This window comes from Ceratotherium simum, chromosome 38 (assembly GCF_057802395.1).
Source record: "Ceratotherium simum simum isolate JZ-2026a chromosome 38, ASM5780239v1, whole genome shotgun sequence".
NCBI lineage: Eukaryota > Metazoa > Chordata > Mammalia > Perissodactyla > Rhinocerotidae > Ceratotherium > Ceratotherium simum.
This window is the reverse complement of record NC_141937.1, coordinates 22,102,420-22,121,314: the sequence shown is the minus strand read 5'-3', so window position 1 is coordinate 22,121,314 and position 18,895 is coordinate 22,102,420. Positions and strand designations below refer to the sequence as shown.

At 38.6% G+C, this 18,895-nt stretch overlaps 1 protein-coding gene across 7 annotated transcripts in view; it reads right to left on the bottom strand.

Moving 5' to 3' along the window:
- The window catches only part of UTRN (utrophin), a 504,353-nt gene that overhangs the window by 253,728 nt on the left and 231,730 nt on the right, over positions 1-18,895 (bottom strand). For all 7 annotated transcript variants that reach the window (XM_087425184.1, XM_087425188.1, XM_087425183.1 and 4 more), the window contains 4 exons: positions 15,993-16,207; positions 13,198-13,315; positions 9,804-10,009; positions 7,460-7,614 (listed from right to left, as the gene is read on the bottom strand). In XM_087425184.1, the coding sequence (XP_087281310.1) occupies positions 7,460-7,614; positions 9,804-10,009; positions 13,198-13,315; positions 15,993-16,207 (694 nt within the window). The remainder of the gene's footprint in view (positions 1-7,459; positions 7,615-9,803; positions 10,010-13,197; positions 13,316-15,992; positions 16,208-18,895) is intronic.

Below are 18,895 nucleotides of genomic sequence, written 5' to 3'. Positions count from 1 at the left end.
TTCTCCTCTCTCCATTCTCTCTTAGAAATACTCTCTTCCCTCCACTTCTGAAGACCACAAATCCTAGATTGTCTTTCTACTTCACAGGAAGTTTTCTTTCATTCCCTTTTGTTGTCTTCTCTTTTTTCTCCATCAGCAAACTCTAGGCTCCATGGATTCAGTCAAGCACCCTCTTCTTTTCTCCATCTTTACTCTTTTCCTAGTGATTTCATCCAATCCCACAGATTTAACCCCCAATGTGAATACTGAGAAATCCTGAATTCATATCTGAGGCCCAGAATATTTGAGTTCCAGGTTCATACATCCTATTGCCTATGTGACCTATACACTTAGATAGCTAATAAGCATCTCAAACGAGCATCTCAAAATCCAATTCTTGGTTTTTCTCTCCCAAAATCCCCATAGCCTTTCCCAGTGAATGGTACAACCACTCATCCTTTTACAACATGCCATCTTTGATTGTTTTGGCTCCCTCACACCACATATCTAATCCATCAAAACATCTTTTCTACTTCCAAAGTACATCTCAAAGCCATCATCTTCTTTCTGCCATTGCTGGCACATAGTAGCCCAGGTACCACATTTCTAACCTGGACCACAACAATCACTTCCTTACTGGTCTTCCCAATTCTTCTCTTACACCCCTACAATTGATTCTCCACATAAGATCCAGACAGATTAAATTTAATATATATAAATTAGACAGTGTCATTCTCTTGCTTAATAATTCCAATAGCTTTCCACTGTACTTATAATATCCAAACTCCTTCCCAGGTCTTACAAAGTTCAGCATGATCTGGCCTCTGCCTCTCTCTTCCCCCACATCTCTAGCCCATGCCCCCTTATATTTCAACCTCTTTCCTGCCTCATGACTTTTACATTTGCTGTTCACTCTGGCATTTTTTTCAGATGGTTCCTTTTAACCTGTATCAGCGCAGATACCACCTTCTAAGTTATGTTTTCCAAATTTACCCAAGCTAACTAAGTCCCTCTCTCATAGGGCACCTCCTTAATTTCCTTTTCCACCAAAATAATCACCTATATGTATTACTTTCTTATTTTACTACCTGGCTCTCTCTATGAAAGATAAGCACGCTGGGGGTAGGCACAGGGCATTGTTTATGGTTGAATCTTCAAGGCTGATCACAGAGCTTCACAAATAGGAGGCTAAATAAATGCACATTTAATTCATTAATTAGGAAAAAGGAACAAATGGAAGCAAAAACAAAGACTACAGGCACTGGTCCTTTCATTTGTTCGATATGGAGTTAAATGTACTGAGAAATACCTGCATACTTGAGTTGATACTTACAAAACGAAAATACTAACATTCTTACGCATGTTCCACGAAGACATTGTTGGTAAAAATTTTTTCAACAAGGCAATAAAGTAGTACCGGAAATATTAAAATAACATAGCAGAAGAGAAAAATACAGAAGAGTATACTTTTTACACTTTTCTTCTTGGCCAGTTTCCTTCCCAGCTCAGAAGGGAAAACTAAAAACGAAACGCTAGCAACGAAAATGAACGAAACAGGTTGAAAAACTCAAGGTGACTTTCAGGGAAAGAAATAGGCTTCTAAGAGGATAAATTGAAGTTGACTGACCCAAATCTCTGAAACTCATACTGGTGTCCAGGCTAGAAGAATAGGCTACCTGTATTTTTCACCTAAGCCCATTGATTTGGAAGTGACAGCTGCTACAGCATTCATTCTAAGGGCACAAAGGTTGAGCTTGGTTGATTTCAGGCCATATGACACAATCCCAATACAAGTATCTCCTATCGATCACTGTTAAAAGGAATTGACCAAAACGAACAATGGATAAATGCTAAAGAAGAATGCTTCATTTTTATTCATCTGTAGGGACCATAAACAATCACTAGTGAAAAAGTCATAACAGAATGAATGGAAGTTTCAAAATATACAAAAAAAATTATTGGGAAAGCAATCAAAGGTGAATTCAAATTTCTGGAACTTAATCTGTTTTCAAAATAGTCAAGGGCTCTACAAACTCAGTCTTTAGTATACGCAATATTTACATAACCCCTTGTACACAGTGTATATTCCACACGTCCAGCTGGCCATTACTAATAAGTTAATGAACATTAATTAGAAAGACAGTGTCATTTCAAAAGAAGAAAGTAGAGTTCCCCTTCACCAGATAAATCTGTATTCGTGGCTCTGACGTGAAATAATTATGTCTTTTTAAATACCACACCCTTTCTTTCCAGGATGGTTAGACGTCTGCTTAGGCAGAAAATGCTTAAAAGCAATGTAAATTCAGCAACTGTGGTATTTTACTAACTGCTATGATCTGAACGTGTCTGTCCCCCCCAACGTCATGTTGAAGTCTTAATGCCCAATGTAATGCTACCAGGTGGTGGCTTTTAAATGATTAGGTCAAGAGGGCAGAGCCCTCATGAGTGAGATTAATGCCCTTATAAAAGAGGCCCCAGAGCACTCCCTCACCCCTTCTACCGTGTGAGGATACAATGACAGGCCAGAGACTTGGAAAAGGGTCCTCACCCAACCCTGCAGGCACCCTGATCTCAGACTTCCAGCCTCCAGAAGTGTAAGAAGTCAATTTCTATTGTTTATGAGCCACCCAGTCTGTGGTATTTTATTATAGCAGCCTGAAAGGATTAAGACACAAACCAAGAAAACTGCATCTCCTAAGAAGTTTCATCTAGTACTAAACATTTAGAATATCTATACTGTATTCAGTAAAACAGATAATCAACTATTTTATCATTCATATAAGTAGAGACTGTTCAGAATGACTATAAACAACAATTGAAAATGACTCAACTTTCTGCTAATTTAACCATAGACAATACTGTAAAACAGACTGAAGGGCAGTGGATTTACAAAAAAGACATAATATGCCAGAGCAGATGATGATAATTTGGGTAACCTTTTGTTGAGCACATACCATGTACGAAGAACTCTGAGACAGAATTTTTGATCCTCACAATAATCCTGCACGTTAGATACGTTCTCCACTTTAAAACCAAGGAAATGGAGACTCAGTAAGTTGAAATGACTTGCTCAAGGTTCACACAGATGGTAAGTGCATAAGTTTGTAATTTAATCAAGGATTAAAGATAACACAGCCAGTGTGCTTTCTGTTCTGCCTGTACAAACCAAGAAATGCCTTAAAATAGACAAGGCAAAATATGACTTCTGGGGGATAAGGGCAAAGAGATGACTGTATAGTAATTAATCATCTATAAGATATTCTTTATAGCATAAAGTTATATTGTCTCATTTCCTTTACAACATTTCAGCATAGATAACTGTATGTGTGTGCATATGTATGTATGCAAGTATGTGTGTGTTTATATACATATACACATCAGCACTCCAGGACTAAAACGTCATTTCAGGCATCCACGCTAAAAGTTACTATAAGCACATTTCAACTATCCCTATCTCAATTTGCACTAAAAAATCTGTGAAATGGCATTAAGAGACATAGGGAGGGGCCGGCCCCGTGGCTTAGCAGTTAAGTGTGCACGCTGCACTACTGGCGGCCCGGGTTCGGATACCGGGCGTGCACTGACGCACCGCTTGTCCAGCCATGCTGAGGCCACGTCCCACATACAGCAACTAGAAGGATGTGCAACTATGACATACAACTATCTACCAGGGCTTTGGGGAGAAACAGGAGGAGGATTGGCAATAGATGTTAGCTCAGGGCCGGTCTTCCTCAGAAAAAAAAAAAAAAGAGAGACATAGGCAAAAAATTTTCACAGGTGAAAAGAGTAGTGGTCAAGATACATCAATGAGTTAAAAATGTTAGAGACAGTTCTGTTGTTTACAGAATCCAAACTATCATGAGCCAGCGTGTTTCAGAATTAAGAGTTTATTTATTTACTTTTGGTGAGGAAGATTGGACCTGAGCTAACATCCATGCCAATCCTCCTCTATGTTTTGTATGTGAGACGCTGCCACAGCATGGCTCGATGAGTAGTGTGTAGGTCCATGCCCGGGATCCGAACCCGTGAACCCCAGGCCGCCAAAGTGGAGCACGTGAATTTAACCACTGTGCCACAGGGCCAGCCCCCAGAATTAAGAATTTTTTGTATGTTAGAAAGCTATTATTATGAATGTATCTATATAACATATTACCCCCAAGTAGGGTCTGAGGCAGCAAACACATTAATATTTCTGCAGCTAGGAACGAGGCTATGCACACTAAGCATGAGAAATAAGGGCCATAATAAATAGCCTCGTGTGAATTCAAAGTTTTCTGATATCAGAGCATATTGGATTTGGACATTATAGATAAGGAATGGTGGACCTATAACTGTGAATGGCCAAATTACTTAGGCCAACTGCAATTCATACAAAACAGTTCCTTTGAAAGCCGACATGAAACTTCACACATTATGCCACAATAACAGTGTTCCCTGTGCAAGGATAATAACCCTTCACCCCTCCAGAATCTGGCTGACAATGATGTATATCAGAATACGGCTGGGAGATAAGAGAATAGCCCTGGGGTAAGGTCTCTCGGTGGCATTACAGCAGACAGAATGGCCACATCCCAAAGAGTGTTACATTTTTCATAGCAGAGGCCCCCATATCTTTAATCAGATCTGGTTTCTAAACTCAACACAGATAAGAAATCACAGATGAAATCACAGACAGATCCAAGAGGCAGGTACACAGAGTAGTCACCAGCAATAGCTGATGTTCTGATAGCAAAGGAGAAAAACAAAACCACTGTTAAGGAAGGTAAGAGCCGGAATGCACAGTTAAAAAGGCTTGGGTTCCAATCCCAGCTCTGCCAGTATGAGCTGTGTGATCCTGGGCATCCCTTCACATCTCTGCACTTCAGTTTATTCATCGACACAGCATGGATGAAGACACTGCCCGGTCTCCTCTGGTTGTTGTGCAGATTAAAGGAAATAATGCATGTGAAGAGCTTAGCACAGTGCCTGACAATGAGATGATACTCAATAAAATTTATACACTAAAAATAAAGCGCAAAATTGCACGGAGCATAACAGCCTGAATAAATTTACTACCAATTCTTCAGAACTCAGAGCGTGGAGAGCATTATCATAGTTTAGCATAGGAAAATATCATCTTGAATATGGTATGTGACTTTGAACCTGTCACTGAACTTCTCTGAGCCTGAGAGCATTCAATTCGACTCTGCACTCCCCACAGAGAATTTGCTTCTTTGGAGGTGGGAGAGTTTGGGGAAAAAATTTACTCTTTTTATGTATAAAGTACAGAAACAAATACACAGTATACCCATGATGTTAAAATGTCATGGGGGCAAGATCTAAACAAGCTCTTAAGAGGACTGATAATGAAAAAAACGTTGAGAAGCCCTGTTTTAGATGAACTATAAGGTCATGTCCAGCTCTTAAAGTTCCTTAATTCTATCTTCACAATGATAATGCCAAGAATTCAAAAAACATTTAATATAGGCTCATATACTTTGTTTAAGAAGGAAAGATTTGTATGTTCTAGAAAGATGTCCAATTAGAATAATTAAAAATTGTAAATATCATTGTGTTTAAAAAAGATAATCCTCGCAGTATGTAGAAATCCTAGCTGTCACTCATGAAGGGATCTTTGAGCCAGTTTTGTCGTATTTTTCCCTGCTTTACAGATAATAATATGCCTAAATCATGTCTAAATATTAATATGTTTATTTCCCCAAAAATGTAGAAAGAAAATAAAATAAGAACAACAACTTGTACCTATCATAAAATTGGGACACTGTGGTTGTCTTAGCTATGATAAATGACAGATCATCTTAGAACATAATTCATTTTTAATTGCCTCTTCCATCTAACCAAACTACTTCTGTAGGCTGTCTTAAAATATTTACAAAGTAAAAGCAAAAAAAAAAGAATTAGAGGTGCTAAATAAAGCAGGCCACACATTCCTAAGTGATCAATTTTTCTGGTATTGTTTACAACAGAAACAAAGACATAATTCTTATATATGGAATTTTTGGAAACACACCAATAAAGCATGTTTAGGGACTATCTCTCTTAGTATTAAAGCTAGGTTTTTTAACTGAGATATAACTGACATATAACATTGTATTAGTTTTAGGTGTACAACATAATGATTTCACATTTGCATATATTGCGAAATGAACAGCACAATGTTTAGTTAACATCCATCACCACACATGGTTACAAATTTTTTTCTTGTGATGAGAAATTTTAGCAACTTTCAAATACACAATACAGTATTGTTAACTATAGTCACCATGCTGTACATTACATCCCCAGAATTTATTTATCTTCTAATTGGAAGTCGTACTTTAAAGTTGTCTTAAATTCACCCATCTTTCCTGCCTTAGTTTTGGGATCTTTACTATATCCAAATAACCTGTTATAAAAAAAAATGCTCGAAGGATCAGTATTATAGCTATATTCTGCTTTAACCACTTTGAAGTTTTGTATTTGCTACCCCAGTCTTATTTTCTCCAGAACCCTAAGTATATACAACAATACATTCATGGTCATAAACTGCCTCATAAATCTTTCCTTTGAGTTTTCTAAAAATCAACTTTAGAGAGTCTAACTAAAAATGACATTCTAAAAACGTATAAAACACCTCCATGTCAAACTGTTATAAATGGTTGGCCATACTTTATTACCAGTAATATATATCATAAAGTGTTCTAATACTACTCATTTTATTCACTGCAAAATAAATGTGTTTTCATATCAAATTAGCTTTCAGGCAGTTGCATTTGAATATATAAAGATGTGTGTGAAACCATAATTTCATTTAGACACAGGCATTCCTAGTACTATGCAGAAGTAAACACTTTCTTACTGATGATGAATATAAATATGCAATCTTAAAGAGATGCTAACCACTGTTTATAGTTCCTCAAATCCTAGGTGTTCAAGTGACAGAAAAATCTCTCTTATAAACACATGTGCTATTTTAGATTGCTCTGAAGGTACTGATTAGACAGAGTAATGGAAAGAAAAGATAATAAATTAGTTGAAGCCCTAAATACACATGGTACATTTCAGAAGTCTAGAGTTGTACCATGTGTTCTCAGCCTCAATTGAGGACGACCTGGCCCAACAGCACACTATTTTAATTACCATTAGGGATCATATTACCCCAATGTATCTGTAAATACCTTAAGGGTTCCTTTCCATCAGAGCACTACAAGACGTCCTCTGGGGAATGTCAAAAAGCATAAGAAAATCAGAACACAGAAAATAATCACTGGCATGGTTTAGACTTACTCAAGGAAAAACTCCATTGTAGAAATTCAAGTGGATAATGTATAAGTATACATTCTGTGTGATAATACTAACTCAGCCCAGTAAAAAAATAGAAAAAAAGAATAATACAATGTACTTCTAGTAGTCACAGGTTTGGTATGTTTCCATGACAAAGCCAAAGCAATCAAATTCTCAACTTGACAACATGCATTTACCAGCCAGGACTTAGCATTACCTCTGTTTTAGATTGATCCACGATGTTTTTAAGTACTCAGTGGTTTCTTTTACATTCCTCGTGTCATCACTACCATATTCCCCCAGCAGTTTCTGCAGGACATTATCGAATGCCATTACGACACCATCACCAGGACCCAGTTCTTGAAGCAATACCTAAGGTATAATTTCAAGTGTAATCGTTAGACTTCATCACTCAGTAACTAGTATTACCAAAACACTGGTCCTCCCAGCAGGTTTTAACATGTTTTAGATACAGATATCAAAAGAAGAAAACAAATTATGGGACAAACTCTTGTATGTAAGCTTAAACAAAAACAATTCTGGAAGTGAAAAGAATGTCTAAGAAAGTGATCAGGTACATGGCAGATGATATTAAAAGATTACTATCTGTTCCTCTTGGAGATATTTTACTTCCTCAAGCCATTTGTCTTTTTCATACTTTCTGCTATATGTCTGGTCCTTACAGGAACATGTATCGTATAGAGATGAACTTAAGAGTTCCTCTCTACATGCCTGGAGAAAGGGAGAGGGCTAACAATATGGAAGTCTTCTGTCCGCTGCCCCTGCATTAATTACCATATATGTTTACAAAGTCAGCTGTGCGGGTGCACAGACCAAGCAAGGTTTACTGAGAGTTGCTTGAACAGCTAAGCTGATGCTGAGTGTGTCCATAAGCATTGGTTCCTTGATACACTTCTCCCATCTCTGAGAGCCCCTGGATCAAGATACTCCCCATGAAATCTAAATGACAAACAAACGTTCCTACTCTTTTTGTAGCAACTGGCAGAAAAATCCACCCTAAAAGTTCAGAAGATAAGAACTATACCGTTGCAGAATTTTATTTTATTTATTTTTTTTAATACATATGTATGTTTATTTATTTATTTTTGTGAGGCAGATCAGCCCTGAGCTAACATCCAATGCCAATCTTCCTCTTTGTTTTTTTCTTTTTGTTTTTTTTTTTTTTTGCTGAGGAAGGTTGGCCCTGAGCTAACATCCATGCCCATCTTCCTCCACTTTATATGGGACGCTGCCACAGTATGGCTTTGACAAGCGATGCGTCGGTGCGCACCTGGGGCCCAAACCTGCGACCCTTGGGCCACTGAAGTGGAGCGCTCACACTTAACCGCTTGCACCACCGGGCCAGCGCCCATACTGTTGTTTAGAAAAGAATATTCTGAATATGATAATTGAAGCATGGATATCACTTTTTTTTTTTCGAGGAAGATTGGCCCTGAGCTAACATCTGTTGCCAATCTTCCCCTTTTTTTCCTTTTTTCTCCCCAAAGCCCCAGTAGATAGTTGTATGTCATAGTTGTACATCCTTCTAGTTGTTCTATGTGGGATGCCGCCACAGCGTGGCTTGATAAGCGGTGCGTGTCTGCGCCCAGGATCTAAACTGGCAAACCCCAGGCCGCTGAAGCAGAGCCCGTGAATTTATCCACTACGCCACCGGGCCGGCCCCTGGATATCACTTTTAATTGTATTCCTTTAGTTAAGTGTCCAGGGGCTTTGCTGATTATTACGTTTGGGTCATTTAGTAAAAACAATCAGCAGATATCATAAACAGAGAGCATGATTCAGGAAATCAGGACAGCTGGCCACTCGCTTTTTACATTGTAACCATGGAAAGTCCACATGTGTGAAGAATAAAAACATGCTCCCATGTTTTAGATTTTGTTTCCCATATATTCTTTACTATATTCTCCACAAATGTACACTTTCATCTTAAGCTATCTGAAGGGCAAGTAAATTTATGCCAAAATATAATAATCATAACCCCCGATTCAAGAATATTTTCTATGATTGTAGAGAGAATTTAAAATAGCACTTTAAAAATACCATCAATGTTCAATATTATCAACTCTATAATCAAACTGATCATTAAAAAGGTACCTGCTCTGATGACACTGATACAACAGTTTGGCTATAAAGGTATTAAAAGAAACTAAACTTACTATTACCTGATTTGTTCACTATGGTAGCCCTCAAATGAAAGTCTCAGGAAATTTCATGAATAAAAATAACCTTCAGGGTAGACATGGAAGGGAACAAGAGGAGGGTTCCTGGGATCCTGAAAATGTTCTCTTTCTAGATGCTGGTTCACAGGTGTTCCATTTGCAAAGAGTCAGTGAGCTGAGGATACACGTACATTTCTATTTGTCATGCCTCAAGAAATTTTTCAAAACCCTTCCTGGTCAAATTCTTTACATAAATTTCAACGTGTATTCAAAAAACTTGGGAAAATATCATGACAAGGGTCCTAAAAATAATAGTTAACAATAGAACAAAAAGCACATCCAACAAACTGATAACACCAAAAAAAATCTAAAGACTCTTACTTGATTATCAGAAATTTGTTTGATAAGTGGATCCCTTCGGGCTTGCTGAAGAATATAGAGTCGAGCCTCGTATTTCCTCATAAGTTCTTCGGTCTCCTCCCTGTGGTCATCCCACTGAAGACTGTCGATAATCATGTCCTCCAGCTGCTGCTGTCTCAACTCAACACCATGCTGAGTGCCGTCCCACTGGTTCTTGACCTTTTCCACTGGAGGAGGCGTCATAAAAAAACAACCCCAGAAAGTAACTATCAGGAAAGGGAAAAAATGCCTGATACCCAATTTTTCATAAATAACGTTATAAATAGACAAGAGAAAGGAGGAAAGTTGGTACATCCATTCTAAAGAAATTTTAATACATGTCTGCCTCATTGTACAGCTGATATATTTCTGAAACCATTCTTGAAAAAGGAATCTTGGATTAAACTCTATTTTAAATGCTCCTCCTCTCGTTTTTAACATGGAGTTAAGAAAAGAGAGATGTAAGGACACAAACTTGGTTTTTTTTGATGAGTAAGATTAGCCCTGAGCTAACATCTATTGCCAATCCTCCTCTTTTTGCTGAGGAAGATTGGCCCTGGGCTAACATCCGTGCCCATCTTCCTCTACTTTATATGGGACACCACCACAGCATGGCTTGACAAGCGGTGCGTCGGTCCGCGCCCAGGATCCCGACCTGCGAACCCCAGGCCGCCGCAGCAGAGTGCAGGAACTTAACCGCTACCCCACCAGGCCGGCCCCAGAAACTTAAACTTTTGATTAATGACTTCAGAGGCCATTCACAATCTTGAACTGAAATACCACTAAGCAAGAGCTTTGAATATCCTCAATGACCCACTGACAATAAGTAGGCTGAAAGTTAAAAACAAACTTCTAGAAGATGCTTTGGAGGCCAGACAGATTGAAGGGCTGTAGTTGAGTACCAGGCCAAGAAGAACTGAACTACAAGATAGCATTGCAGCTAAGTCATAATGGGACCTTTTGGTAAAATTCTTGGGATAATACAGGGTTACAGAAAACCATAAGAGCTATCAATTTAAGATTGTTCATAAAACTTTAAATTACACACATATAATAATTCAAAAAAAGTGAAAAATGAGATTATCAGTTTTATGCTACCTTATTTAATATTTTCAATAAATTGCTTAAGTTTTTAACTTAAGGAGAGGACAAATTTTTCATAATGTTCTACTTGTCAGTTAAAAAGCGACATAAAGTAGGGGCCAGCCCATTGTGTAGTGGTTAAGTTTGGTGCGTTCTGCTGCGGCAGCCCAGGTTCAGGGGTTCAGATCCTGGGCACAGACCTACATCATTCGTCACCTGACACATATATAAAGTAGAGGAAGGTTGGCACAGATGTTAGCTCAGGGCTAATCTTCCTCAAGAAAAAAAATCAAAAAATGAGGAAGATTGGCAACAGATGTTAGCTCAGGGATAATCTTCCTCAAGAAAAAAGTTAAAAAGTTACATAAAGTACTTATGACCAATTCTGTTACTAACAGAATCCTTAATATTGAATGAATAAAACTAAAGACATCAAGTGACAGCAAATATCATAGGTTTATCACAAAAATAAGCAAATTATCCTATTCATTGTGAATAAGTGCTAAAAGCAGGTTACTATTGGTAGCACACGCCAGCCGAGAATAGTTTTTCATATAATGAATAGTGACGAAGACCACGCAGCCTCTACACACACACACACACACACACACACACACACACACACACACAAAATGGAGAGAAAACAAAGAGAGGGAGTTGAATTGGAAAGGGAAGATATTCGGGAGAAGGAAAGTCATGTAAAAACCTTACAAAAAACTTTGGACACACAGAGAAGTGGCAGAAAAATACATAAGACAGTAGAAAAAGGAAAATGGAGACAGCTTTGTAAATAGTTGGGCGTCGGGAAAGCAGGCAGCTCCCCGGCCACGTGGCGGGAAGCAGAATCAACGCCGAGTCCCATAATGGGCACAAGCAATCCATCAATTAACAAAAAGAGAGAGAAAGAAGGAAAATGGCTAATTTAGTAAAAATAAATGGATATCATGAGACACTAAAAGTTCTCTGCTAACTCATCTCTTATAATAACCTTGCTGCTGCCAAATTTATTTTGAAATCGAAACACACTTTTTATAGGAGGAATAGTTGACTTTCTTCCCTTTGGAAATATTAGGCAAGGTAATAAAATACCCTCCAGTTTACATTCCGCCACAAATATTTATTAAGCACGTAATTTGTATTGGGCACTGTGGGAGCCCCAGGGCCAGAAAGGCGAATAGTCACGATCTACGGAGGGGAGAGAGAATTACAGGAACTGTGAGCTCTACAGTGAAATTATGGGGGAAAAGGCCACAGCAGGAACTAAACATGGAAAATACAGTTCACCAGGGACTAGAAGAGGGTGAGAAAGATTTCACAAAGGGGTGACATTTTAGCTGCTGAGTCGAATTTCACCTGGGGAGAAAAGGTTGAGAGGAAAAAGATAATGTGAATAAAGGTAGGGAGACTAAGAAATGTCAGGCTGTTTGAAAGAATATCTATAGTCCAGAATAGCTACAGACAGGGCCGTGGGCTGGAGAGGGGGAGGGGGTGATGAAAGCAGACTACTGAGACTGGTCCTCGATGACATTCTAGAGAACTGAGACTTGGTTTTGTATGCCGTACAGATTTAACAGATGCTTTTAAGCCAGAAAGCAAACTCGAAACGGGGATCTTGACAGTGGTTGTTTTATATGCTTATTTTTTGTTTTATTTTGTTTCTAACTAAAGTATTCCCAAATTGGTGCCAGGCACATAGGTACATAGTAGTTGCTCAATAAATACATTTGGAATGCCTTTTAAGAAGACGAGTTAGGGCCAGCCCCAATGGCCTAGTGGCGTGCTCCACTTCAGCGGCCCAGGTTCGGTTCCCAGGCGTGGAACCACTGTCGTCTGTCATTGGCCATGCTGTGGTGGCAGCTCACATAAAAAAACAGGAAGATTGGCAATGGATGTTAGCTCAGGGCGAATCTTCCTCAACAACAACAACAAATAAAAAGACGAGTTAAGAGACATAGTAAGATCTGGTTTTAGCGAATAAATTATAATGGAAGGATGCATTTGCATTCCTATAGGTATCTGTAACTCTTGTTTTTTTCGTTCCTTTAAAAGAAAAAGTCCAATGTATCAGTAATTACTTAAAAGTAATGATGTTAATACTTTAAGGAATTCATAAGAGCATTGTAACAATGTTCACAAAAAATAAAAAACAAGGGAAAGCTATACTTATTAACAGATAAAGAGTATCAAATATCTAATGATATTAATTTCTGGTTGAATCTTTGAAAACGTGTGCATGTGTGTGTTACCATTTTCAGGGCAAGTGGATCATGACACATTTTTCAAAAAAACTTACGTTTTTCTGTGATCGCTGTTCTCACATCTGAACTGGAAGCTTTATTTTTCAAATTTTGCGCCAACGTAAAAACATAATCCAGCTGAGGGTGGCGCTGGTCTAGGTCAGCCTTTGTGATCTGTCCAGAAGAAAGGATGATGAAGATAAGTTGACAAGCCACACGATAAGAATACTAATGAGGCCAAACTGACGTGCTGACATTGAAGTGGCGGTTGTTTTCCTCCTACAAGGAACCGTGAGGCATCACAATGCAGCAGAGAAAGTGCAGGATTTGGAGTCAGAGGTCCTGGGTTCAAATCTCAGCTCTCCCACTTACTGCCTGGGTCACTAAGCAAGGCCCTTTACCTCTCTGTGTTTCTGTGTTCACAAAAAGAAATCATAAAATACAGCTCAGCTGTATCAAGTCTGAGGCCATTAAATGAAGCAAATCCATCCGAAAACTAAAAAATGATCCAAAAACATTAGCAGTGATTCCTGCTGCTGATGCTTGGCATATCTATCCTACATCAGATATGAACACGAATTAACACCACCTCAAGGGATGGGGTGAGGTATTAGAAAAACGCTAATGGGAGTACAGTGGGCCCTCCGTATCCCCACGTTCCACAGCCTCAGATTCAACCAACAACAGATGGAAAGACCTACAATGGTTGTCTCTGTACTGAACATGAACAGACTTTCTTTTCTTGTCATTCCCTAAACAATACAGTACAGCAACTACTTACACAGCATCTACATTGTGTTAGGTATTATAAGTAATCGAGAGGTGATTTAAAGTATACGGGAGGATGTGCATAGGTTATATGCAAATACTATGTCATTTTATATAAGGGACTTGAGCATCCGTGAATTTTGGCATCCGCAGAGGGTCCTGGAACCAATTCCCCCTGCAGATACTGAAGGGCGACTGTAATTGCAAATTAAATCATCTTGGACATGAAAAGCGGCTGCTCTAGAAACGTTGTCTCTTAGCACTGATATATATGGGAGAAAAGTTAACAATATCAGGAAAATGGTGTGTTTTAAGTACAGAACTAATAAATAGCCATAAAGATTAGAAAACACAATTTCCAATAAGTACAAACAGCATGGCAAAGATTCCCAGCTCTTCTCCTTTATGAATTCACTAATTTTGCAGACTTCAATGCCTCCTATAGTGTCAAATATTATTTCTAAATGGATTATTTACAACTTCTTTTTTTTTTTTTTTTTTTTTTTTTAAAGATTTTATTTATTTTATTTTTTCCCCCCAAAGCCCCAGTGGATAGTTGTATGTCGTAGCTGCACATCCTTCTAGTTGCTGCATGCGGGACTCGGCCTCAGGATGAACGGAGAAGTGGTGCCTCGATGCGCACCCGGGATCCGAACCCGGGCCACCAGCATCGCAGCGCGCGCACTTAACCACCAAGCCACAGGGCCGGCCCTATTTACAACTTCTAATCCTGAATCCCAGAGACATTTCAATGAATGCTGATCGTTTCCTTCTACATGGCGTAAGAACCTCGCAACACAACACATCTGAAATGAAATCAACCAAACCCTCATCCTCATTCCATTTCTTCTGCCCTTCATTTCCACTGATTGCAACAGAGTCACCTTAGCTGCTCAGAAAGGGCTCTTTTCCTTGTTTTAAGCATCTCCTGTGCGACCCCCAGTCTTCTTACAAAAGCAGAGCGTTGTTATCATCAGCCTCCAGCCACAATTTAAAAAAGAAAAAGAAAAGGGGAAAAAGATGCTTGCCAAGTGCGTACAGACTAAAAGTCCAACAGGCCTCGCGTGGCCCACGTGCTCCTTCACAAGGTGACGTGGAGCTGCCTTTGCTATCTTCCTTCCACTACACTTCCTTACTGCCCAGATGTTGAGCCAACAACACTCACGCTCCCCACCTCCTGTCTGCATTCACTCTCTTCCCTATGCCAAGAATGTCATTTACTTTGTGTCCAGATGACAAAAGCCTACACAGTCATTGCAGAAGTAATCCCTCCCTCATCCCGGCTCCCCAAACGGTCCACCTGTACTGCTCTGTGGCTTTTATTAGATTCTGCCTTGTCGCCGCGACTCGTCTGCTTACGTGCATTCAGTGGCTCTGCTCAGTTTGGGTATGTGTGTAATCTGGGGATAAAATTGCTACCTACCTCACAAGATCGTTAAAGAAGTGAATGAGATAGTACACAAAAAATACTTAGAAAAATATCCAGCACATGTTAAGCACTTAATAAATGTTAGCAATAGCTGCTATTATTATTTTATGGTACACTCCCAATTTCTATCTGGTATATTCTTTTCAGTATCCCTATACCACACACAGCCCAGAACCTAGCACACACTGAATACGGAAAAAAGAACTTTACAAATCGATATTAGACAGTATATGTATAGTATTAAAATTATAGTCAGGAGATTCTTACTTCTAAAGCAGCAATTAAACAAATAAGCTCATTATGAAATATAAGTTGAAAACGCGCTTCAGGAAATTATGCCACGTGATATGAGGCATTAAATGTAACACTAGTTTACATTGATATTGATGTGGCTGGATTTATGATATCTGTTTTAGGTCTTAAAACTACACTGAGAATACAGCTCAAGTTGGTAAACCTGATCTTACCACAACAGTACAAATGCAAGAAAGCTTTACTTTTTAGAGCTAGCCCAGGATGGCTGTTTGACACATCAAGAATCTTTTAAAGCTCATTCTCCCAGAGTTTGGGATCAACAAAGGGGATCCAAACAGATCTTGTCTACCTCTGTGTTGGGGTATATCTTCATAACAAGCCTTTACACCATGCACGTACTTTCATTCGAGAAACTGTCTTATTGATCTCCTCTACATCCCCGACAGTGACAATGTTGGACTTCAGCATCTGGTCGATCAATACCAGCCAGTCGGCTAGTTCTGTTATCGTTTTATCCAGATCAGCAGGAATTGAAATTTCCGAAGTACGAGGAGACTGAGCAGGAATATCAGATGCAGATGACGCTAGCACCACCTTTTGGACACTAGGATGAGCTGAAATAAAAAACGTAGCAAAGTATTAGTAAATCAACAGGGTATTCTGACTGTGGTGGTATAATGGTGACGTGTGTATGTGTATTTATGTAAACTTTAAGTAAAAATATTGTAAGAGGTGTTTATTTTTTCATACTGAAATGGCAGTGGTATTTCCTGTAGTATCTATACGTCTTTGAGAGCCATAAAGCTGATTAAACACACAGTCTCACAATATTCTAGGGCAGCAATAACTCAGAAGTAACTAACACTGATACCAAAGAAAATAAAATAAAAAATAAACCAACTGTGGGAAAATAAGGAGTGTTATTTTATTTTGTCAAGATGTTTGCCTTAATTATAAAGTCAATTTATTCCTAATTTTCTTTTCTTTTTCATTTAACTTTATAACATGAGTATTAGTCATTCTTAATAAGATCATTGTGAATACCTACGTAATAATCTACGTATATATTCACTAACTTCCGGTTAACCCTTTTCCTACAGCTGGATACTTAGATTGCTCCTAAAATTTTACTTTAAAAAGAACTTGCAAGGGGCTGACCCCGTGGCATAGTAGTTAAGTTCGGCACGCTCCGCCTTGGCAGCCTGGGTGCGCGGGTTCAGATCCCTGGCGTGGACCTATATCACTCATCAAGCCATGCTGTGGCAGCAACCCATATACAAAATAGAGGAAGATGGGCACAGATGTTAGCTCAGGAACAATCTTTCTCAAGCAAAAAAAGAGGAAAAAGAACTTGCAAGGATATCTTTTTCTGATGAGTATTTTGCACATTTCTGATTACCACCTTAATATAAATTTCCCAAAGTAGAATTACTGGGTCATGAAATATGAAAAAATATGAAAAACTTATTGCCAAACTGTTTTCCTTAAAAGTTGGAAACCTAGACTTCCAGCAGCAGCAGCATGTAGAGCTAATGAACATCTTGCATCCACACCAACAATATTCTCTCCCAATGGATAAACACGTACCTTTCACCATTGTCTTCATTTAATGTTTTTCTGGTTGCCAATGAAAGTAGTATTTTTCACGTTTGTTAACCAAATATGGTATAATTTATAACTGTGTCCTTTATCTGCTTCCTTATCAACTTGGATTAATTCTTTATAGAGGAAAGATGAACCCTTGTCATATTGCTGAAAACAATGTTTCTATTTTAAGATTTTTTAATGTGCTTTTTTTTTCTTTTTAACATATAAATGTTAACAAATTTGGGTTGATCGATCCATATATCCATCTTGGGGATTGTTTTCTCCAAACTTTTAAAGTTAGAAACTCTTGTCTTCTCCAAAGAGTTGATAAATATTTTCTCTGCTTTTTGTTTTTGTATGCTTTTGTCTTGTTTTGTTTTTAATGATGGGAGGTTGGTTACTGTTTTTCTTTAGTTTTGATACAAGAGGTAGTTGAATTAATTATTAGATCCATCTAGAACCCATATTAACATACAGTATATTAGCTGAGGCTTAAATAATTTTCTAAAAAATAAGAGTCCATCTGTAAATTCAGCACCAACAACTCTAATACAAATCCCAATAGGTTTGCATGTAACTTGACGAAATCATATATCCAAACTTCTGATTTCAAAATTAATATAGAAAAGAAAAGGGCCGGCCCCGTGGCTTAGCGGTTAAAGTGCACACACTCCACTACTGGCGGCCCGGGTTCGGATCCCAGGAGCACACCGACTCACTGCTTCTCCAGCCATGCTGAGGCCGCGTCCCACGTACAGCAACTAGAAGGATGTGCAACTGTGACATACAACTATCTACTGGGGCTTTGGGGAAAAAAAAAGGAGGAGGATTGGCAATAGATGTTAGCTCAGAGCCGGTCTTCCTCAGCAAAAAGAGGAGGATTAGCATGGATGTTAGCTCAGGGCTGATCTTCCTCACAAAAAAAAAAAAAAAAAGAAAAGAAAAGAGCCAAGAACAGACAAAAATTTTTATTTTTGATAGAGGGTTATGCCCTACCAGATATTTAGTTGTATTACTTAGCTAATAATGAATGATTAACTCAATGTATTATGGATCCAGACACTCAAACAGATCACTGGAAGGGGAGAGCCACACGGCAGAGGTGGCAGAGAAACCTGACCTTGGCAGAGCCTGCATTAATCAATAAGGAGGAATTTACTGGTCAATGAATGATGCTGAGGAAAGTGGTGACCCATGGCTGGAGCAGGAAGATGACAGAACAGATTTTGACCTCCTATGCAGTTTAGGAAAATTAATTCTTAGTGAGTTAAGGACTTGAATATGAAAACCAAAATTGTGAAACTGTTAGTTGAAAACACAGAAGAATATGTTTATGACTTCTGAGTACTAAAGAAGCTCCAAAACAAATCACAAAAAAGGGAAGCTGTTAACAGATTATTAATGTTTAAGGATTCTGAAAACAGCACCATAAAGAAAGATTTAAGGCTACAGATTGAGGGAGAAGGTATTTGCAACACACATTCCAGACAAGGAATTAGTAACCAAAATAATTTTTTTTAACTCCAAAAACATCGACAGACAATCCACAGAAGAGGAAACAAGAAAGACAATAAACATATGAAAGAAAGGCTCAACCACACAGGTAATCGAGGAAATGCAAATTAAAATGAAACACCCTATCTCCACAGGTCACAGGTTTGTAAAGTGATGTCTGGGGAGCTCTGGGTCCCGAGGGACCCTTCCAAGGGGTGTGG